The following is a 23,537-nucleotide window of genomic DNA, read 5'->3' on the forward strand; positions in this document are numbered from 1 at the left end:
TTTGACCTCTGTCTTCCCTTAAACAAAACATTTTTGTTCTGTTGTTTTTTTCACTAGGGCTGAAGATGTAGCCACTGGGATCCAGAGGGATTCACTTGACTAAATCCCTTTGGGGTTTATTTTGGGACTTTGTGTAGTGGGATTTGTTTCTTTGTTTGTTTAAAGGTTTTGTTTGTTGGGGGGAGGGGGTTTGCACTATAGTAATCCTTTGCCCTTTTAATGTAGGAAAAATACTGAAGGGGGCGTATCACCAGCCAGAAGTTTATCAAACAAAAACTGTTCATCTAAGAACATTCACAGGCATTTTCACCTGCTGTTCTCACACTGTTCAGTTCACACAGGATCACATTCTGGGGTTTAGTGAACTGCAGCAGGATCTGGAAGAACACAGGCAGCATCTCTGCACCCAGCATGAGGGTATGTGCTATAGTCATTGGATATTAGGGATACATGCTGTAGTCATTGGTCTGTAGGAATACTTTGGTGACACAGTTCAGTCCTGTAGAACAAGATGATGGAGAAGAAATCCAGACCTTTCAGAGCAGCTGAATGACTCACAGGGAAGTTTGTAGCAACATTCTTTTGTTCTAGGAAGTGCTGGTGAGTCATAGAATAATAGAATGGGTTGGGTTGGAAGGGATCTTTCAGGGGATTTTCATGGCCTGATATTACACCTCTCTCCCTTCAAGTCTGTTTTAAAGCCTGTCAGTCAGCCCTGACTGATAGCTCATGAGCGAAGACCCTCTTGCCCATGTGAGAAATATGAATCCCATCTGACACAAACAGGTCTGGTGTTGTGCTGATCACCCCATTACTGAAAATACCCAAATTTTTGCTGTGACCCCAGCCATAGAGCCAGGTATTGATAGACTGAGTCTGTCTGTTCCTGCTAGGATAGGGGAAAAAGTGACCTATGCTCCACATTTCCTGATCAGCCATTCTAAGATGCTGAAGCCTTTTTTGATCACCCTTGGACTGCATGTTGTGACTTCATCACCCCTAGCGTGGAAGAGCAAGGGCTGTACCAGGCTGGGAAGTTTCCTGCTCATGTCCTTAACTTGGGCCCCAGGGAGGGAAGAGGCTTCCCAAAGAGGAGGGTCTGTCCAGCATTTTTGACCTTCTGTTGCCTTCAGAAGGGAGTCACACACAGCTATAGACAGGAATGAAAAAAGGAACTTTCGTGTAATTACTTTAGCTTTGCTTCTGGGTGTTTCCTGCTAAACTCAGTAAAGGAAAAAATGTCTGCAGAGGAAGTTGGAGTAGTTGCAGGTTGGTTTAATTAAAAACCTGGAATACTTGGCCACCATCAGCAAGATCCAATCTGAATGAAGTGCACAGTTAACAAAAGTCAGTCTGATCATAACAGTTTTTTACATAAAAAAATCAAGTGAAATTATATAGAGCACTGTCACATAATTATTTAAGGTAATCTCTGACCTAGATAGATGGTCCATAGTGCTGACCTCCCCACAGTAAGGAGTTAATGCAGCCTAACACCTAATCCTAGTCTATGATTATGTCATTTGTGTGCTGGAGAATGTGAGGCAGCATGCAGAGGATAAGGAGGGCAGGTACTCAGTGCCTGGCTGCTGTCCTGCCCCTTCCCCAGCCCGTTGAGGTGGGTGGTTATCTGCCCTCGTGTCCCACAGTTCTGGAGTTCCCCTTGTGATGCTGCGTCCCTCTCTTGGCTCTTCGGAATCCCCTCCACAGGGCTCCTTCCTCCTCACTGCTCTCCTCGGAGCTGGAACCCCCTGTGCCTGTTTGTGTGCCTGTTGGAGGCCTTCCAGCAGGATCACCTGGGCAGGAGACCTTCTCCTCTCGGCACTGCTGCCCGTGGGGAAGCTTCAGGCTCTCGTTGAAGAAGGCAGAAGCCATGCACTCAGCCGCGGCCGTGTCGCAGGCACAGAGGAGCTTCTCACACGTGCTCCAGCCAACGCCTGAAAGAGAAGTTTCACAATTCATGTTTGAAAGCTCTTAAACTTACTTCACGTATCATTTGCCACGGGTAGATGAGCTTTTGAAAATAAAAATTTCAAATCTGCCATGAATTTTAGTCTCCAAAGTCACCATTAATTACCTAAACAAAAGTCTGACACCAAGGTGCTGGGCAGTGGAAGGTTCTGCTGGCTTTAGTTGAATTTGTAAATGTAAAGACACAAATAGCTGGCTTTATTTGAATTTGTGAATGTAAAGACACAAATAGCTGACTTCTGACCACAATTATAAAATGTCTGAATGTAATTTTCTCAGCCTGAGCTGGTCACATACACAGCAGTGTAATAACCTTTGTCTCAACTAGGAAAAAAGTTCAAGTTTATAGTAAACATTGCTAATTTTTTGTAAGCTAAATATTTCTGTCTCTGTACTCAGCTCTACCAGCTCTGTCACAGTGTCATTCAGTCTATCATGTTGATACACTGTCATCAGGATATGAGAATTTCCTTTCACACAAGCTTACATTTTGGTGTGTGATCAAAACATACAACTTCAGATCTCAAATTTCTTTCTGCATGACATCCAAGTTTCTTAACTTGCTCCATACAGCAGTGATGAGAGAAGCAGCATCTAAAATAAACGGTAGAATGGAAATGGAAATAGAAATGGAAAATACTTACTCTTCCTGAATCGCAGAATGCTCACAATTATTTGTCTGTCTTTATTTTCAATGCCCATTAAAACTAAAAAAATTTAGTTTTCATGCCCTGGAAATTTTTTTTCTTTGAAGAACAAAAGACAACCCAAGCTGTTCCTACTTTCCTCCTATTCTTGTTCCTACTTTCACTTCTCTCTTCCTAATTCCTTTTGTGTCATGTGTTTAACAGGGTTGTGTTTTAATTTTAAGACACGTGATTACAGTTGTAATTGACCTAGTCTGCCATGAGAAGTGTTTTCCAGTGTTCAAATCTTGGCTGGAAATCTGAAAACTGCACCGTGATACACAGATCATGCCATCTAATCCAATTTTTCATGCGTGAAAAATTTTCTTGTTTGTGTGTGAGTGCAGGAAAAAGGTGAGTGCTCTACTTAGACCTGACATCCCCCAACTGTTATGAACTTCCCCAGAGAAAGAGATTTTTAGTTGTAAATACAATGCTCCCAGAGGCACTTTTATTTGTGGAATTCTCTGCATTGCCCCTCATTGTCAGCCGTGCTGGCTCTTGGCCAAAAGACCTGACAGAAACTCTGACAGAACTTTGCTCCAGCTCTGTTCCCTTCTGGAGGACAGTGTGCTCTGGGTGGATATTAATTCTTCTCTTCATAAGTCACTTTCCAACCACCTCTTAGCCAAGTGACCCTTTTCCTCATCTCTTTGATATACTCCTCCTTCTGCTCTGCTTACCTCCCATCATTCTTTCTTTTTTGGAGTAAGTCCTCTCCAAAATATTGGCACAACAATAGAATGTGGTTTAGTCACATTAGAATATTTTGTGGTTTATGTATTTAAGTGATTTTTTTCCCCCAGAACGTGATTTGACTACTGCTACATAGCTATAGAATGCCCAGAAAATGATGTACTGATCTTGGTCCATGGGCACAACAGTAAGACTCACAGTTAATGGCACATACAGAGAAGCCCACACCTGTCCAGTGCATCGGTGGGATCACCTCTTCCCTCTTGGCCACAATAGCAGCCATAAGACTCAAATTCCTCTGGGCATCGCTCAGTTAAGCAGAACAGCATTTCTCCAAGCTGGGGCAGCTCCCTCTCCACTCTTCCACGTCCTCTCTCTTGCAGAAAGGTCAATCGCTCGCACACTACAAAGCAAAGTTGTTACTTGACACATCATATTTTCACTGGTTGAGGGCTCTCTTGTGAAGATAGAAGTGTTTCCAGAGCTATCAGAAACTTCGAAGGACAACATTTTACCACCTCTAAATTACTGCTTCAGTCCATGAATTACGGCTCTTAGAGTACTGCTGACTGAGCAAGACAGCAAAAGGGCAAGGCAATTTAAAGGGGAAACAGATTCCTATGAAGACAGAACATGCAAGTCAAATTGGACTGCAATGAGAATACTTAGCAGTCCTTTGTAATCTTTCAAAGGTAAATTTTTCTTTTGGAATATTCAAACTCAGCTGAGTATTCAGTGGTTTCTGTCTTGGTGATTTGGAAAATACAGTCCTAACCTCTTCTCTTGTGCTTTCCATGGAAACAAGGAAACAATTTTTTTTTTTTTTGTTCTCATTTGAAGTATAGTCCAATTTGAGCTGTAATGCCCCTAGACCAAATGCAGGAGTGATCTGTTGTAATGGCTATTGGGCTGCTGAGGTTTTGGCATCACCAAATCCCAATCCTAATATCTCTGTGACTCCCTCTACTCAGGAATAACTGATATTATGGGAATTATTCATAAGATTTGAAAGAACACAGTGTTCCATATCAGGAAAAAGACATCAAAGGGGCCTGTTCTGGGACTTTGCTGGGGAAAGGATGTAAGAGGCTGATGGTTGGATTGCAGGAGGAGGAGGGAGGGAGGGCTTCTGTTCCCTCTGCATCTCCCTTCTCTCACGAGTAATCCCATCTTCCCCTCTGCAGCTCTGGACTGATTCCCTGCACCTGTCAGGGTCAATCCTGGATTACTGTTTCCAACAGGAAATACTGCCCATGTGCCTTCTTGGGTCTTGACTCATTCATGTTAATTCCCAGAATAAACCATAGGTTCAGGGAATTGATCTGTGCTCTCTAAAAGCTGGTATTTTAAAATTGTATTTTCCAGTTTGGTGAAAGGTGGGGTTGATTCTTCTGCTCTTTTCCAGTTCCAGGGCTGCTTCTCTCCATTGGGAAGCCTAAAAAGATGGATGAGACAGTCCTTGAGTGTGGATTTATAGCCATGACAGGTCTGAAATATCTTAGGATCTCTGGGATCCCTGAGCAGGAATTGGAACAGAATCAGAAATGGTGAGAAGAAGTCTGACTGGCAAGACTGTGGCAAAAGGTGAGAATGAAGAACAGGAAAATTCCTATTGCTGCTGCTGCTGCTTATAAAACAAAGTAACCTAAAGGTGTGATTAAATTACTTTCAACGAACAAAAGCAGGAAGAAGCATTCCCTGAGCTCATTTTAGATATTGTACTATAGGAAAAAAAATTCCTTACAAGCTAATAATTAGTAGTTTTTATAAGTGTTACTGACAGCATATTGGCAGAAGAGGTTAAAGTGGTGGAAGCTTTTGCAGAGTTCTCCACCTCTTGTTCTTTTAAATACCAATATTTGTGTGCTTATTTAACTGTTTTAAAATAACTATAATATTTATATGTAATACATACCTGCATTTAATACAGAGGTTGCTGAATATTTCATCAGATGTAATGGGGAAAAACCCCTTTATTTACCTTTTCCTGCAGGTCCTCTCTCAGACAGTCCCAGGTCCAGAGCTATTCCAGAGGCAGCGGTGCTCAGGCCACCCTTTGCAGGGCTTGTCTCTGGATAAGACAAATGCATAGATTAGACTTGTGAAGGTAGAATAACTCTTCTTTCAGGAGTGTGTCCAAAAGTGCATATTCTACACTATTATCAACTGCAGTCTTCTAAAATTTGCTAGTTCTTAGTGGGAGGCTGTTTATTAATGGTTTGTTAAGCTTTCCTGGTGAGCTGCCCTTTCCAGGGCAATCAGTGCTATTCATCCTGTATTGTATGTAACCTCCAGATTTAAGTAACAAAATAGTTTAATTCTACATATCCATGAAAAATGCTGACTCCTCCTGTAAACAGGAATAGGGGAGTGCTCTAAATTAGAAAGGTGTAATTCATTTTTCACTTGCCTTTTCCTTTTGTCCTTGCAGGTGTGCCTGCAGGACTCTTGTTGGTGGGGACAATTTTGACTTGCATTGAGTTACTGTCTCCTGGGAATGAGGCTGGGGAGGTGGTTATCTCTTCCACTGGGACCAAAGCTTCCATAAATCCATCTTCTTCTGAATAAGCAGAAAAAAGAAAGCAGAAGAAGAAATAGAAAATAAAAAGCAAGATTTTAATTTTAGATAGCTGGTGAGAGTAATATCCTCAGGCAGAACGAGTGTGAATTGATGGTCATAGAGAAGGAGTATCTTAGAGGAAAATTGGAAAAGCAGAGTATCCACACTGGTCATTTATGCACATCGCTTGCCTTTCAGAAGAAAGGACTGTAGTTAATTATGATCAATTTAAATTTAACTACTGATTTTTAATTTTTTTTTTTATTCTCTGTGTACTGAGACAAAGAGCTTTGCCAGGTGCTGAAAATCATGTTGTTTGCTGCTTAGTCAGCTGTACTGAGAGCTAAAGTACAGGTGAGATGTCATTTGCTGAGTAAATTGCTTTAAAAAGTGTCTATTCACATGAAGTTTTTAAAACTGAGAGTAGCATCAGTGAAAGGAAGAAATTACTTGACTGATGCAGAGCTGGGTGACTGAAGGGTTTATTGGGTTGTAACCACAAGAAAATATTGAGGGGAAAATAATTTGAAAAATAATTGTTTTCAGGAGATTCTTTATCCTAAAAATTAGTTTGGTATTTGGTTTTAGATTATCTGACACTTTATTGTTGATCAGGGGTGTTTTGTTGAATTTGGAGGTATTTAAAATATTATTCTTACTTTTTAAACCTTTTTTTATATAAACTAATTTGTAAATGAAAACACTGTTATCAAATGGTTTCAATTTTTTTTTTTTTTCACAAAATAGCTTTGAAATACTAATGGGCATGTATTTTCATATTATTAAAGCTTTCCTTTTGAATTCTTTGGCTGAATTTATTAATTGGACTAAATTCAAATTCATTAAGCTTGTCCCTCTGATGTTCTGGTTTTAGTATGTGTTGAAAATAACCTGTCATAGGATAAGAGAATAGATTAAAAGAAATTAAAGTACTGCTAAGAACACAGCAAGGCCCATGAAAGGTGGCAGAAAGGGATCAATAGTCACACACTGGTTTTGATAGCTCAGCAAGGTGCACACTTTGTTTGGCAGTGGAATGTTGAAAGTGATTCCTGCTGGATGTAAAAAATAAAACCAGAGTTTGGGAAATTCTACACTTAGCTAAGAATAGATATCACAAATAATCTCATGGGAGCCATGCAGACCTGCAACACAATACACAGATTTTCTGATACATTCAAGTTAATGTAGGAGAGCATTTAGTGATTTTGACCAGTGCTTAGTACAGCAGTGCTGAATTCATTTGGGTGGGAGACAGGGACATTGTTCAGACAGTGTAATCAGAGTCAAAAATGACTGCTTTCTCCTCTCCATATGCAGTTTTCTCTGACATTTTTCTGGTGGATTTCAGCCTGCCTGGATAATCCTTTCTACACAAAAGGGGCCAGAGGAAACTTCCAGATCTACCAAGGTGCTCCATTTTCACCTGGTGAGGCTGTACTCAAAGCATGGACACCTGCAAAAACTGGAACAAGATTTAGACTGGGAGAGAGTTCCATGGAATTATCTGTAATAAAGGAAAAGGCAAAATCAAAATAAACCCTTCTGGCAGCAGATGCTGTGAATGTAATTTACAGAAACAACCATTATATCATTAAACCTTATGTGAAGAGGCTTTCAGAAATACTTGGCTGAGGAGTGCAAATGAGTGGCTAGAGGCAAGGAACAGCTAATGCTCCTCAGCCAGGTTTTATTGTTTGTGTGTCTGCTATCTGACCCTGATCTAAATTTGATTCTCTGGCAGCCCTGTTGCTACCATGCACAGAGTTTTAACTGTGATGCTTTTAGATGAAGAATTGCTATGTCAGTCAAAGAAAGGAACACTGAGGGTCACTGACCTTTTATTGAGAGGATAGGGGGAGCAGGAGCTGTGCCTCTCTGGTCCCCTGAGGTACCTGTACAAAAAACAGAGGCATCATGGTAGTGACCTGCCAGCTGAATTTCTGCCATGCATTTCTGAAATTACTTTGACTTGAAGCATTATAAAGCCTAACCAAAGAGCCTGGATTTATAAAGACAGTAATTAGGAGAAGCAAAGTGTTTTGCTGAAGGATGTGCAAGTCAGCAGAAGAAATATTATCCAGAAATCCTGTGCTGAAGATTTTTTATTGTGACACCACAGAGCTTCATAAATGAAAATCCATCTTCATCTGTAGTCAAGTGTGCCAAATTTGTCAACAAAGTTTAATGACTCTTACCTCTGGCTTTGGAAGTTGCCAAGACTGTGTCACGGGGCTCAAAAGAAACCACTGTTGAAAACAGAAAATATAAACTCAGGAAACATATTGGCAGCACAGTTATGAACATTCAGATTGCTGAGAAGAGCTTTTTCTGAAAACAGGAAGATACAGACATATCATGGATAGACATTTACCTATTTGTCTCAGTGGTGTATTGATGGCTACAAAGTGATACTCATAAATTAATCTCATTGCATGCAAATTATGTACATAGCACTAACACGGGATTCTATGATTCTATGAAAGAAGCGTCAATATGGATGAATTGGGAAATCCAATATTAAGTCTATTTGACAGACAAATAGACTAAACAGGATTAGGTCTGGCATCCCAGTCTTGTGCAGAAAAGGATGCTGCATTCCTTGTGAACACCTTGTGTTTGCCTGCATTGACAGTCAGGTATGGATGGGCAGCCATAAGTCCAAGTATCTCCCTGACCTCTAACTTGTTTTCTTTACCTGATAAAATGATTTTCATTTGTCAGCTGCCTTTTGATAAATTATAAAAATAGCTATCAAATGATCTAAAAAATCATCTCCACATTTTTTTCTGTGTTGTTAGGATATTGTGATGTGAAGAATAGCTAGTTTGACTTTGAAGGAGTTTCTCAATGATACTTAGCTTTGGTTTAACGAAGCTTCCACAGTAGTCAATGTTGAAGATTCTTTGGGCTTAAACAGGAAGACAACTGGTTAAATAGTAAGTGGTTCTCAAAATGTTTCCTTCAAAGACTGATTAGCAACATTATCTGTATTGTTTTCAGCTTTCTAAAATTCCTAATACAGCTTTTTGTTCATTGGTAATGCTTGAAACCTTATGATGGACTGGGCCTCAATAGAGAGCAGAAGTTGTTTTTTCAGGAAGTGAAACATTGCTACTGAAGTGCAAATACAGGTGCTCTCATTCCTTCAGGAGTTCTGTTTTCTATTACAAAGTGTCCCAGAAGCAGATAGAAAAACATGAACCAACACTGGAGCTGCTGCTAGGTGAGAATTAAAAATATTGTAAAAAACTACTTTGATAATACAGAAGAGATATGAAGGAACAGCCAGCACTTACATTCAGCATAAAACCTTTTCAGATACCTACACTTGTGCATGTGCTGCTATTTAAAAATATAAAAAACAAATAAACCCACAAACTTTTAGAATTCAGAAACCTTGTTTTTTAAAGAGAATTTCCATGTGGTTTTCATTATTCCAGATTCACACTTAGGGCAATGGCACGCACAGAGGAGCACACTAAAGCTTGAAATCAGCTTCTTAGGTTCTCGAAAAAATCCAGCTTTCCACCTCTCCCCATGCAAGCTGGTCTAGTGGAAAGTGTCCCTGCCCACAGCAGGGGCTTTGGAATGAGATGATCTTTAAGGGCCTTTCCAACACAAACTGCTCTCTGATTTTCTGGGTTAAGCAGTGGCCTGGTTGCATATATCCAGTGCATGTTGCTTGTGTGGTTGGCAGAGATGGGGTCTGTGAACAGAGAATCATGGACTCATCAAGATAGGAAGAGACCTTCAGATCACCCAACCCAGCTGTCAGCCCAGCCCTGCCCCTGTAACCCCTAAAGCACCAAACCACATTGCCCAGTGCCAGATCCAGATGCCTCTTAAACACCTCCAGGGGTGGTGACTCCACCACCTCCCTGGGCAGTCTATTCCAATATCTGAGCACCTGAACAGTGAAAAAATTCTTACTAATAGCTAATCTGACTCTCCCCTGTCTCATCTTAAGGACATTTCCTCTGTTTCCCTGCAGGCACAGTAGAAGAGACCAACGCCCACCTCACCACACCCTCCTGCCAGGTGATTGTAGAGAGCAATGAGGTCCTCCTGAGCCTGCTCTTCTCGAGACTAAACAAACCCATCTGCCTCAGACAATCCTCATAAGAAATGTTCTCTTGTCCTCTCATGAGCCTTGTTGCCCTTCTCTGGACACACTGCAGCACCTCAATATCCTTTTTAAAGTGAGGAGCCCAGAACTGAGCACAGCACTCGAGGTGCAGCCTCATGATGCTGAGGGGTGATCACTGCCCTGGTCCTGCTGGTCACACTATTGCTGACACAGGCCAAGATGCCATTGGCCTTCTGGGCCACCTGGGCACACACTGGCTCCTATTGAGGCAGATGTGGAACAGCACCCCCAGTTCATTTTCCAGCTCTGATGCCTCTTCTCCTTTAACAGCAGTGTGACTTTTCTTGTGATGGAGACACAAAATGAGTGCAGCAGCTAAACTGGGTAAGAGTCCAAGACTGGCCTCCCTCTCTACTTTATATCTTGGCTCTCTCTTACAAGGTGTCCCCTCCCAGAGCTACCAAGGGCTTTGGGCGCTTCTGTCCCTGGCCTCTCGTTTGGCAGTGCTCACCATGCAGGCAAGAGGAGAACAGATTCTCACACTGAAGCTGTGAGGTTTTGCAAGTACTCTCTCCTCATAAGACAACCTCTGATTGTAGCAAAAAGAAAAAGAAGACTGCCATGAGAACCACTTGGCCTTGTGGTTTAGAGACTCACCAAAGAGGCTCCAGAGTGGGGAGGTGTCAGCCTGGATCTCTTTGTTACAAGTAAATAAAACACCAAACTGGTGCCTTGTTGGCACAAACCATGCTTAGAATTTCCTCATGTTACTGCTTGATCTTAATTAATTCAATATCTTTTAAAGACAAGAAATATGCAATTGGCGGTGGGTCCAGTGGTTGGCACCCACAGAGGGCATCTCTTCCAAACAGCTCACCTGCTCCAACCTGTGTTCCCAGGGAAAAAAGGCTGTTTTGATGAAAACAGGTTTTGTTGTAGAGCATTCTCAGCCCTTGGGAAACTTACTGTAAACACTGGTTAAACACATTACATGACAAATTGAAAAATTGCACCTTTCCATTCAATCTTGAACTCCATCACCAAAACATTACATCTAGTTTTACACCAGTCCTTTTAGAAAGGTAGGAAGAAAGCAAACATCTTGTATTCTCTCATCCTCTGGGAGCTGAAAGCAGGGCTTTTTTCACTCTTAAGTTGCAAACCTTCTTCCACAGATGCAGTAAAAGCCCGTGTTCCATCAGTCCCTTGATGAACCAATTCTGCAAAAAAAAATATATTTTTTACTCCAGAAACTCATGGCTTAGGGTGCTCCTTAGACTGTATCATGGAATAACATGATCAGAGTCACCAGAAAGGAACTTATTTCTAAATATTATTATGATTACAGCAGCAGTATTAAAATATTGCTTTAGTATTTATACCCTGCTGATACTAAATTCTATTGATCTACATGCAGTATAATAATAAAAAATAATCCCAAAGAGTTTCAACCTAAACAAGAGGAATTGGCTGTCAGTCAGCATTCTTTATATTCCCATTTCTTCAGTTTATTTTTCTGAGTATAAGTTGGTCTCAATTTAATACATTCCAGACAAAGAATTACTGAGGTCACCTACCCTTCATGTGTTGTGTTGTCAGCTCTCTCTTGCTGCTTGTTTCTGAAAGAGAAAAGTCTCTCATAAAGTGTGAGAAGGGGATTTTTTTTCACTTTTTGATCTGACTAGCACTAATCAGGAGTGCATTGAATGTATTCCTATTAAAGATTAGTCAAATACATGCCCATTTCACTCAAATTTTTCTCTGTAATAAAGAACATACCAAAATCCTTTTTCTATGGATTCATGCGATAGGGCTATTTTTTTTTCCAGAGTCAGAACTGGACAGAACAACTATATAGAAGGATTATAACATGAGTGAACATTAAGTGAAAATGTTTCATTCAAAGTTGCTTTTTTTTTTTCCATCAAGAAATATAATCAAGTACCTAAAATTAGCAGAGGCATCAATGAACTAAAATGGAATCTGTCTTTATCAGCAGTGATAAAATCAGTGTGATTTTCCTGTTAGCAAAGAACAATTTCCCCTTTATTTTTAGTGTGTTGGATCTACCATACTGTATATCAGAGACATCTGATCCCAGTGAAAGATTACTGTCTTAAAAAAAGACAACGACCTTGTTTTGTTGCAAACCTTCCTGGGGCATTTTCTTCTCCCTTGATGCATTCAGGAGGGTATGCACATATCCAGGGTGTGATACAAGTGTGTGTGTCTGTCTGTCCTTAGCACTGGAGGCTGTGACTGTGACCCAAAGAATTAGAAAAGCTAATGCTGCTTTTTCACATCTCCCTCAGCCTGGGGACCCAGAGGTCCTGCCCCTGCCATGCTCTGATTGCAATCCATATGAATGAAGTTTTTAATCCAGGCCTGCTCCCACGGGGCAGGCATTTGGTCTTGCAGGGCTGTAATTTCAGCTACGGAGCACAGATCAGTGTGTGACCATGGGGATAAACCTCCCCTTCATCCCTAGCAGGGTTTGTTCCTTCCAGAATGGAAACCAAGTAACTGAACAGAGTAAGCCTGTTTTTGCTTTTCCAGTCAGATTTTGAATGGTTTAAGGGAAGATTTGGGTTAGCAATATTTTCAGCATTCCCTGCTAGTAACATCATCACAAGTATCACTCATTCATTCCAGGTGGCAGAAGCTTCCTGAAGAAAAAAATGTCTTCACATCCACCTGGAATTTCCCTGTTGCAGTTGTGTTCCTTGCACCTTGTGCACCTCCAGGAAGGGTCTGGCTGCATCTTTTCCTCACACCCCACTCAGTACTGGGAACTGCAAAAAGATCTCTCCCAAGCCTTCTCCTCTTTCCTCACGGGCTCCAGCCCCCTTCCCCATCTCAGAAGCCTCTCCTGGCCCTGCTCCAGGACAGCAATCAGTCTGCCACCACCTTCTCTCCTGGTATTCACCCAAGTAGCAGTAAATGGACAGGACACGTGAAACAGAGACCAGATTTATGGCAGGAAAGCACCCAGCTCCTGCTTCATTCTCGTTGGGTGACATTTGATGCCAGCAGAAAATCTGGCAGGAGGGGGCACTCGGTCAGATCCCTATTATTACCTGTAACTGGAGATGGGCAGGAGGAGACATCCAGCCCACTCAAGGAGGAGTTGATCTGTGCATTCACAAAGCATTCAATGGCATCTTTGTCACAGGTGCAGAGGAACTGTTCACAGGGATCCACAAACTCTGGAAATAAAACAAAAGTCCAAACAAGGTACTATTGAAAAATCTTTTCCACCTTCTGCTTTTTCCTCACTGTAAGGTTTATGTCTGTATTTTGTTAGTCCAAACCTATTTATACGGTGCTTCTCCATGCAAAACATGGACAAGGTTCATAGTCCAACTCTTAGTCCAGTTGATGCAGTCTGGCATGGCTGTCAATAAATTATTGCCTCTTTCCTTGTGTCTGCAGAGTATTGAGGACTACAGAGCAAGGCTCTAGTTTTTCCATGGAAAACTTAATCCAGCTGATACTGCATTTAATATTTCACAGCCTTCATTAAAATATTCCTCTTAACTCCACGAAGTCACAATCCACAATCCAAACCTTTCATGTGAGATGTGATTTGCTCCTTATAAAGAATCAGAGAACCTTAGAACAGCTTGGATTTGAAGGTGTGTTAAACCTCATGTCATTCTATGCCCTGCCATGGGCAGGGACACCTTCCACTAGCACAGGTTGCTCAAAGCCCCATCCAACCTGGCCTTGAACACTTCCAGGGATGAGGCATCTACAACTTCTCTGGGCAACTTGTGTCAGTCCCTCACTGCCCTCAAAGTTAAAAATTTCTTCCTAACACAAAGGATATGAAAGAGTTTCCCATGAAATACTGTTTTCTCTCTTCAGAAACTCCTACCTTTCAGAGTTTAAAAAAACATTGACTTTTCATAGCTGTCACACTTCTATTTTGTATTTGTGATGGGTGCTACATAGAAAGAGCTTAAAAAGCATTATCAATGCTTAAGTGCACTTGGACTATTAGAGATTGGCCTAAATAACAAAAATGGTTTTAATTTGAAACAAGAAATGGAAATTGGATCAGATTGTTGCTTAAATAGGATGTAAGGGTATTAGTTTGGGGATTCTGCTCCTCTTTGCTGGTATCCTCAAACCAAATCCTAGCATATAGTCTTTTCTGAGAGCCAATACTTGATGAAAAATTATATTACATGTTATTAGGCATTAAAGAACCCCACTGCACTCTTGTCAGGCCTGTACCAGCACTGCATGGAATAGCTCCTGTTGTAACACACAATCTCTGCCCTCACTGGTGATAGTGCTGTAGCTGAGGAATGTGTGTGACCTTATGAACAAAGAATTTGATCCCTCAAAGTGCAGAAAAATCAGGCCTTGATGCCTCAGAAGAAGATTGTTTTTCAGGTCTCTCCTCAGCATCTGCTGTGTTTCTGATGTGTGGAGACATCTCAAGCAATGCTTAGTGGTCTTGCAAAGTAAGGGAAACCCCAGGAAGAGGCTGCCTGTTGGAGGAGCACTGGGAAGTGGAGGTGGTTTCTGATGAATTTGTTATGGCTTTTGGTAGGTAGACCAGGACAAACTTCTGGTCACAGTAAGGCTCCAGTGTCAAACTCTTTTGACAGGTCAATCTCACCACAGGTCAGGTTTTTAGTAGAGCAGCTGACATCTGCAGAAATCTTTGATGGGTCCCACGTGCACTCCATCTCCAGCGCTTCCTCGTAGCATTTGCGGTGCTGAAAACAGCATCTTAAAAAGGAAATAACAGAGAGGTCAAACCATTCCGTTTGATCGCCAGACAAAAGAAAGGCAGAGTGCTGCCTTTCCCCGAGTCAGAGTGGCAGGATAACCATGGCTGCATGCAAAACTCCACGGTGGGAGCAGGTCTGCCTGCTCTGGGTGACCAAACATTTCTGTCCTGCTGTGGTTCCCGGGTGCTTGCAAGGACTTTACAGACACTTCATATAAGAAATCCACTACCGGTGCACAAATACTTCCCCTCAGCACTGTCATCTCACTGACAAGCAAAGCCCCATAAGTCAGCCCTAGAGATCTTGAATCCAGTCCTGTCCCAGCCTTCCTCACTGCAGATTTGGAGAACTACACTGAACCTGGCACTCATGGAGGGTTAATAGCTCTGCAATGTGAATTCCTGTGTCTCATAGGGACTATATAAATACATGCAGTTTTATGCTTGTACTTCTATGCAACAATCACAATTGAAATGCACCATTTAGCCATGGGAAAGGGCCACCAAATATTTTCCTCACACTGGAGTAAAACAGTTTTCTCCTGCCACTATACAACAGAGGCAGTCAGAAACCTTGTGTTTTCCTGCACCCCTGCTGTCCTGCTAAACTAAAATTGCCTACAGGACCCCTTCAGCTTTGAGTATGAATAAAAAGTCAACTAAACCAACAAGCTCTTCTTCAATCCTCTCCTCTTCAGCTCTTTGTACAGATAAATAATCTACACAACATCTCTGTGCACTGACATCAGCTGTAAGTGAAACACCAGTTAAACAGTCATCATTTATCCCAGGTAAAATTGTTACATAGATTAAACAGTCTTGCTGTTAGATTCAGATTGAAATACCCTTATTTCAGAGAAATGGACTCAAAAGACAGCTCTGTTATTGAGTTGCATTTGTGCTGAACAAAGCTGAAGACAAGGACAACACAAACATCCAAACCCAGCATCTGCTGCCAGGAAGGCTGACACCTGCTCCTTGCTAGGCCCCCTTCTAGGGAGCCCTTTTATGCTACAAATGCAATTTTTCACCTCCTATATTTAGAAAGAATTCCATATTAAATCACTGACTGTATTAATAAAAAATTATCACAATTTTTTATTTGTCTTCATAACCAGAGAAGGTGTCCAAGGAATGTAGCTAAAAAAAGTGAGGGCAGGTAGCATTCAGCAGAAAGGCCTGATGGCTCCTCTGCACCACAAATTCTGCTGTGCCTTGTTCCAGAGATGAGGCTGAAATCTGTGAGCTCAGGAGTAGGGTTTTGAACACCTAACTGGTGATGTCTCTACACTCTCTTGACTCTACCTGAGGTCTAGTGAAGTGTTACCATCTAAAAGCTCCTCTAACTGCATAAGAAGTCTAACACAAACTCTCTGCACTTTTTGTTTGTTTAGAGATTCACAATTACATCAACATTTACTGCAACAGTTAATCCAAAAATTCACTTAGTTTCCCTTTGCAAGCAGGGAAGGGATTGTTTCCCTGTCATTGCAAGACATGGGTTGTCTTCTGGGCCTGCTTCTCTTTCACAAAGTCTGTGGAGGCTCCTAATTTAGATATGACAATGAGCTACTCTGGGAAATGGGAAAAGGCTGGTCTTACAGGCACTAGTATTTCCCATGCCTTAAAAACCTGCTGTGAGGCACTGAGTCCTTTTCTATGGAGCAGAAATGACACAGACAAGCCCCAAGATTTGCAAAACTATTTTCTAAGAAATAAAATCAGTGAAAAAAATTGCAACACTGTGGGAACTGTCTCTGGAAGAGACAGGCAAGCCACTGGTTTGGAGGTTCCCTTGAATCAAGAGCACATCTCTGTCATTGGCAAAGCAATAATCAGTCTCTGCTGCACATGGCAGTAGGAATTCCGTGCTGATAGGGAAACCTCACCCCAGCGCTGCAAAACAATTTGTAAATACAAACTATCTGTGTGGGTGATTCTCAGGACAAACCTGCTGATGGATGTTTCTGCAGTTTCTGGGTTTGTGCTGCTCTGCACTAAAATGAAGCTGAGTGAAGCAAAATCCCAGGTGCTCAGCTCTTGGGTATCAATCCATTGAACCAACTCGAGCTCCCGTTTCAGGATGTCATCACAATTGTTCAGAAAACCTTTCACAGAGAAATTCCATGGCTTTTTTCCAGTAGCAGGATTAGATCTCCATTTTCCCAGCCATCCCACGCTGCAGAGTGGATGGATTAATTTCCACTTATCTATAGGATTAGCCCTTTCTGAGCCATTGCTGTCTTCACTCAGGGAATTAATACATTACATTGTTGGAAAACCCATTTTCTTGACAGACCTGAATGTATCTTGATTCTCTTTGAATTTCCTTTCACATCTCCTGCTGATATAATTAAACAACTATTTGATTGTCCTGGCCTAAGATTACTTTTTCTCTCTCTAGAGCCAGATGGTGTGGGTCCTACTTACCCCCAAATATATCTATCTTTTTATTACTGTTTTTAAAGAATTTATACAGATGTTATGCTTTGGATAATCAGAGCATGGGGGCATTTATTGCCAGTCAGGGCAGAAAGGGATCTCTCATGGATATGACTTACTCATCAGCTTCATCCACGGGGAGCCCTTCCATCTCAAACCGGCAAGAGCAACCATAATCTTCGAAATCCCTGGGACAAAACTCAGTAACACACTTCATTTTGTTCACAAAGTTGAGAAGGGCAGGGAAGTTGGTGAAGATGGACTGTAACCAGGTGAAGTGAGAACCCAGGCAGTCTGGAAAGAGAACAGCCATAAAACACCCAGTAAGTGGAGGTGAGGCAGGTGTGGGTGACCACGAGTGATGTTTGCATGAGCACAGAGCCCAGACAAGGCAGTGACATCGGGCAGTGCTTGGCACTCAGCAGTGTTTAGTGTTACAGTGGTCTTTGGGGAGATCTGCATCCACAAGAATCCCTGTTTCATCTTAGTAAATATATAAAAACAAACCCCACAGGATTTCTATTCAGTGCTAATGTACAACTGGAACAGGTACATACCAAAAAATAATGCAACACTTTCCACATTTTGAAAGACTCCATTGAAGAGTGTGGCATTGTCTAAATGAAAAAATAAACAAACAAAGAGTGCTTACTTTACAAAAAAAAAAAAAATTTCTTCCCCTACCAGACTTCCCCTAGTCTCACTTCAGTTTTTAAACCATTTTGAGATGAGTTCCTAGCTATTGCTCACAATTCCCTGTGATGCTTCTGGAATACAAGGATTCCCACTGCCATGCAATATTGCAGAAAGTAAAGCTTAAACCTTTCTTACTCAAGATTCTTTCAGGTGTGTTAAGCAGCTCTGGCAGGAATGCTGGCGGCTCCAGTTCTTGGCCACCTACCTCAGCAAATAAATTTGAGAAGAAAAAGGTTTTAATGTAAAAAAACACCAAAAAGCAAACAAACAAAAAAAAACCCCAAAAAAAACCCCAAAAGATCACAATAAACCAGCAACATATTTCATTATGACACCCTGCAGTTGAATATCTTCCTACACTGGTAAGCTGATTTATAAAAGACATTAAGTACTTGCTCAGCTCCACCTCCACCCTGAGAAGCCCAGAATTGTACTGGTGTGGACTGGTGTGTACTGGTAATTCACACCCACTTCAGCTCAAAACCCAGTCTCTGTTGAACAGGTATTGCTGCTGAGGATGAACTAACCCTTGTCTTCCTGTTCTCATCTAAACAGTAGCCCTTACTGGGAGAAATCAGTAGAATTATATAAAATTGGTTTAGTGCCCACCTATGTCCCAAATACTCTGTAACCCTGTGCTATAATTGAAACAGGGTTATATAATGTGAATGTGAAACAGGGTTTCATATAATGTGAAGCAGGGTTATTTGAAGCGATTTGGTTTTTCTGAGTCCATCTTGGCTGTTGCCTTATTGCCTCATTGTCTCTCTTCCTATAACTCTTTATATTTTAAGTTAATTATCTCTTCTTCCTTTTGAAGATGACGTGGTAGATTTGGCATCTTTTCAACACTTCCATTTTTTCTGTTGGCCAAATCCTGAATTAGAGTAAAATCTAATATTTGTTCTCTCCCTTCCGATTTTTTAATCTGTTTTTTTCCTCTGCATGATTTCAGAAGACAGTATATTACTTTGGATTTATTTAACCTTGGCTTAAAAAAAAAAACCAAAAAAAAACTAGTATGTAAAGGGTATTTGCTGTCTCAAGAATCTATATATTTAAAACTGAAAAAGCCCATAGTATTAAATTCATGGCATAACTTATGTCTCAGAATAACTGGCATTAGGAAAGCTGTCCTTTTTCTCTAAAAAAAAATATCTGGGAAAGAGCTGACAGTTGTCTTGCTCATCTGTTACATTTTCCTGCAATAAATATAGGTGTAAAAGAGTAAAGCAGAGTGGTGGGGTTTTTAGATAGGAGGCTTGACTTTATATTTAGTAAAGGGCTAAGAAAAATAGGATTTTTTTTTAAAGATCATACATAAGTGCTTTCTCAGGATGTCCACAACTTTTGTGATGTGAACAAGATTTTCATGGTATATAGTCATATCCTCTCAGGAATTAATTTCTCAAGTTCAGTTGCAGAATATAGATACAGGATTCAGTGAGTCAGGAAGAGGTGCTTCCTCTTTTGTTATTCTTTTTCCTGAAATTCTTGGTCACAACAAGAAGCTTTTAGATAAACATTAATACATCAAAAGTGTCCTTCTTTGCAGCAGGACTAAGGGGAGCCAATTGCTTTCCACAAACCAGAAAAAGTTTCCCAATAAAGGCTGGTCTTTTCACAGAACTGGAACAAGTCTGTTGAAAGCTTCATTGCCATGAAGAATTCAGCTTCAGGCAAAATAACGGCATGCCTTGCAAAAAAACCAGCATTGAGTGCTATATTTGTACACATGCTTGCTAAAGAAAGTCTAACCCTTATTTTCTGGCTTAAAGCCTGTATTTCCTCTGCAGTGATAAACATCACCTGGGCCAGGTTCTGTTAAGTGCAACTGGAGCCAGGTTTGACACACTGCACAGCACCATGGCTCAAACTAAGTGTTAATGAAGAGCCATTAGTCATTTGGTCCTTTCAGCAAAATCTTTGGAGAACATGAAAATCCCACAGAACTGAAATGCGTCAGAGGAGAAAATTAACAAAACCGTATTCCAGGGGTACTGGAAGCTGTGATTGCTCCACTATCCTTCACTTGCAATTAGTTCTTCTGAGCCAACTGAACTGTGTGCACCCAATTAACACATAAATGTTTGAAGTTCCCTTGGAGAGGAATGTCTGCTCAGCAGTTTGGTAAATCATTGGCCCTTCTAATCCTCTAATTACAAAGGAAAACTTTTCTAATTGTCACCAAGTCAAGATCAATGAACCAATGTTTGCTAACAAGATTGCTTACTTTTGTTTAAATTGGGGGTGGAAGGAACAAGGAGAAAATACTTTCTGGAGTAATTATTCTCTTTTCCTCTTTTGGTATCATGTATTTGGAACTACTGTTCTATGTAGAGGCATTCCTGGTAGAAGCAGTGAAAGATTTCACTACAAAAATCAATCCTTTAAATCTCAGAAGATCCTGGGGATGTCAACTTGTCTCACCTCTCTCTAAAACCTGTTAAAATATTCAGTACGCTTTGAGGAGACTTGTATGATATATCAGCTCTTGGGCTTTCCCATTGTACACCTTATCCATGGAATTTCTTTTAATGTTCAATTACATATAAAATTCTTTCTGGACTGCATCTGTGATTTTCCTACCTGACAACAATTTTCTGAAGTGTTGTATAAAAAAAGCCCATGAAAAACATCACTGCATCTCCAGTTGTCTTTTTCAGCTATGGCTCACTAAAATGTCCTAATACAGGTCCTTATAATCCTTGGGAAGCAAAAACCTTGACTATGCCAGGAAAAGTCAGGGTGCAGCAAACCCAAACTATATTTATTCAAGGTAAATCACATTAATTCCTCTCAAAGATGCTATTTCATGCACAGATGTTTGCTTCAGTCTCAAAGCAAAGATCAGCAGCATAAATCCCACAGAAATATAAATCAATAATCCTTCCCAAACCTAAATGTGGTAACACTTTAAATATTCATGTTCTGATTGTATTTAGCTAGGGGGAAAGAATCTAAATGCTGTTGCACAGCCTTTTGAGATTTGGGGGAATTATTTTTTCAAATGCTTTGTCAGAAAAATGTATGAATGTCCAGATGTTTTTGAGTGCAGTATCAATATAAAAATATATATTTTAAAAATAAATTGATAGTGCAGGTATTTGGGCATTTGCTGTCACTGCAGTGGGAAATGTGAATATTCTGTCTGATTTCTCTCTATATTGTAGGAGTCTTAAGGTTCAGCTTCATAATTTTACCCTATATGTTTTCTGTTAGACCTGTTTGGTTTCTGAATTGCAATGCAAGCAATCCCTCAGAAGAGAAACAACTGGTGAAGTTGATGAAGGTCAGTGCAGAATTTTTCTATGCTGGGGTCCTGAGTCTTCTCTTCCCTTTAGCAATATCCCCATGGATTGACCAGAAATGGTGACAGACCTTCTAAGAGTTCTTCTCTTCACTTGCACATCATAACTCTTACTGATATTCCTACAAAGAGCAGAGACTGCAGAAATTTGAGATGATTGCTCATCCCTGACTCAGGGAAGTTCATTCACTTATGACAATAAAATCTGAAAAATTATATGAAGAAAAAAACATTCATACTAAAATTCAAAAGAGGAGCTTTAGGTGGACATGGGTTATATTTCAGGATGTACTGAACGTTTTGGAGAATTAAGACAATACAAATGTATTTAATGAGTAGAATCTCTTTATATGAAACTTACAAATTTGGAGTCTTAATGGCTTAAATAATGACAAAGTGCTAGCAAAAAGAAGTTGTAAATTTTTTGTTGTATTTTTAACCCCACTACATATTTTGTTGCTTCACTACAAGTCCTGAGAAAAATATTTTATGACTACTTCATAAAGAAATGTCTTCAAGTGCATTTGGGTATTGAACACCAAAATTTGAGCAGAGAGAAGGTGTATTTCTAAGTGATTGTTTCCAAATGCTCATACTTAAAATACTATTTTGACATAATGTCAAATAATCATAAAAATACATTGCCACTTACCAGTGTACACCACCATGGACATAGACACCAGCAGAATTACAATCATTTTTTGTTTAATCCAGAGACAAGAAAAAAGTCACACAGCAGACTGGTGTGCCTGGTGAGTTAAGTAAAATATTAGACAGAATGTTATCTTTTCAATCTGGGAGTGGGAAGACACCATCTTAGGAAATCATTCTTTTGTAGCCTGGATATTTTTCTGCCCGATAAAATTCAATTTTTACCCTTATCATAGTAAATGCACATATTACAGGAATGATGAGCCTTATATATCCTTATTTTACCAATGTTGTCTAAAAGTCTGACTAACAATATTTATTTTGGTATTACTTTGAGTCAACAGATTATGAAACTGCCATATAACAAAAAAATGGTACACTTGCAATTTCTTTTGTTTTGCAAACAGTTTTCACATTTTCCTTTGTCTCATAAAATGTTCAAATAATTCTTATGCTTAAATGAAGGTATTGTGAAACACTGTGTAAATGAAGTCATTCTGTTGTTACATCTATAGAATTCAGTTTATCCACAATCCATTATATTTGTTTCATATCACAAAAATTTGTTCTCATGCATTTATTCTAAGCTGTGCTGAGACTCATCTAATATATCCTAATTTTTCCTAATGAGAAATATGATGGTATTTGGAGATCTTCAAGAAATGGGTGTAAAATATTCATCAAAATGTGTTGCACTAGTATTCATTAAATGGAAGATGATAGATTGGTTTTTAACTACAGTCACAAATTACTTTAAATTTAGAACAAGTCAGACATAGAGTTTTAAAAGACAAATAAATGAACATATATATATATATATATATATATATATATCAGTTTTCAAATATGTAGCTGCTGATTATTATCTTCTTTTCTGAACTCAAATATGGAATTCATTTCTATTAGAAAATCTTGTAATATTTCACCAGGAAGTGAGATTATAAATCTAACAGCTGTAAATATTTATATTCTATTTTCCCAAATATCTTGCCTATATTTTTGTCTTGTACTCCTAAGTCACAAATGGCTTATTCTACATTGTTTTCTTGCTTCCTTTATTATAGAGAACATCCAGAAAGACTTACCTTGAGGGATATTATCCCAAAGCAGCTGGATGGAAGACAAATGAATATCAGCAAAGCCAGTACTAACTTATTTATACCCACTTGTATATAGACCTCACCCATGTGATCACTTCCTTTATCAAACCCACTTCAACATTTATTAATTAATTCTTCCATGAGATTCCTTGGAGTCATTATGCCCACAGTGTATCTGGTAATATGGCTCCAGCCATGTAAAGGATCTATACTGAGAAGTCTGCTCTGCAGGTGCCTTCACCATATAATAACTTTTCCTAATACTCTTGTTGTAATTAAATAACAGTCATCCCATTGTTATTAATCACTCACAAAATCTCTTGGGCATGTGAATGTGGCTTTAATAGCTTAGCAAGAGGTAGTGTTTGGTGATGAAAGACGAGTGAGAGTTTACACAGCTTTAAATACTGGCATTCCTCAGGGTTGGGAAGTCTTCTTTAATCTATCCACAGTGGCTCTGATCCAAGGCTGAGTGAAATGCAGGAGAAGGTTGATTCAGTGAGCTTTGGGCAGGCTGCTTTTCATCAGGAAGGTGTGCTTTCTGCCAGGGCCAGACAGAGCTACCCTTCAAAGAGTCCATCAACAGAGACA

The 23,537-nt window shown here is 40.1% G+C and overlaps 1 protein-coding gene across 1 annotated transcript; it reads right to left on the minus strand.

The window, feature by feature from the left end:
• Nucleotides 1-1,300: 1,300 nt before the first annotated feature.
• Nucleotides 1,301-21,893, minus strand: OC90 (otoconin 90). Its single transcript, XM_053956833.1, has 15 exons — nucleotides 21,856-21,893; nucleotides 19,575-19,581; nucleotides 18,021-18,090; nucleotides 17,747-17,806; nucleotides 17,309-17,483; nucleotides 14,634-14,746; nucleotides 13,081-13,209; nucleotides 11,581-11,622; nucleotides 11,167-11,223; nucleotides 8,112-8,162; nucleotides 5,764-5,910; nucleotides 5,335-5,424; nucleotides 3,582-3,756; nucleotides 2,459-2,565; nucleotides 1,301-1,937 (listed from the first exon to the last, which is right to left on the minus strand). The coding sequence occupies exons 1-15, from the start codon at nucleotides 21,891-21,893 to the stop codon at nucleotides 1,627-1,629; spliced, it is 1,572 nt and encodes a 523-aa protein (XP_053812808.1). The 3' UTR covers nucleotides 1,301-1,626.
• Nucleotides 21,894-23,537: the final 1,644 nt, after the last annotated feature.

Source organism: Vidua chalybeata, chromosome 1 (assembly GCF_026979565.1).
Source record: "Vidua chalybeata isolate OUT-0048 chromosome 1, bVidCha1 merged haplotype, whole genome shotgun sequence".
Taxonomy (NCBI): Eukaryota; Metazoa; Chordata; class Aves; order Passeriformes; family Viduidae; genus Vidua; species Vidua chalybeata.

Excerpts from the sequence above, each read along its gene's own strand:
- OC90 (XM_053956833.1), bottom strand. The coding sequence starts at position 21,893 with ATGATTGTAATTCTGCTGGTGTCTATGTCCATGGTGGT. Across the intron at positions 14,747-17,308 it reads CCCGTGGATGAAGCTGATGA|ATGCTGTTTTCAGCACCGCA; the intron begins GTAAGTCATATC and ends TTCCTTTTTAAG. Across the intron at positions 5,911-8,111 it reads GGCAACTTCCAAAGCCAGAG|AAGATGGATTTATGGAAGCT; the intron begins GTAAGAGTCATT and ends CTTATTCAGAAG.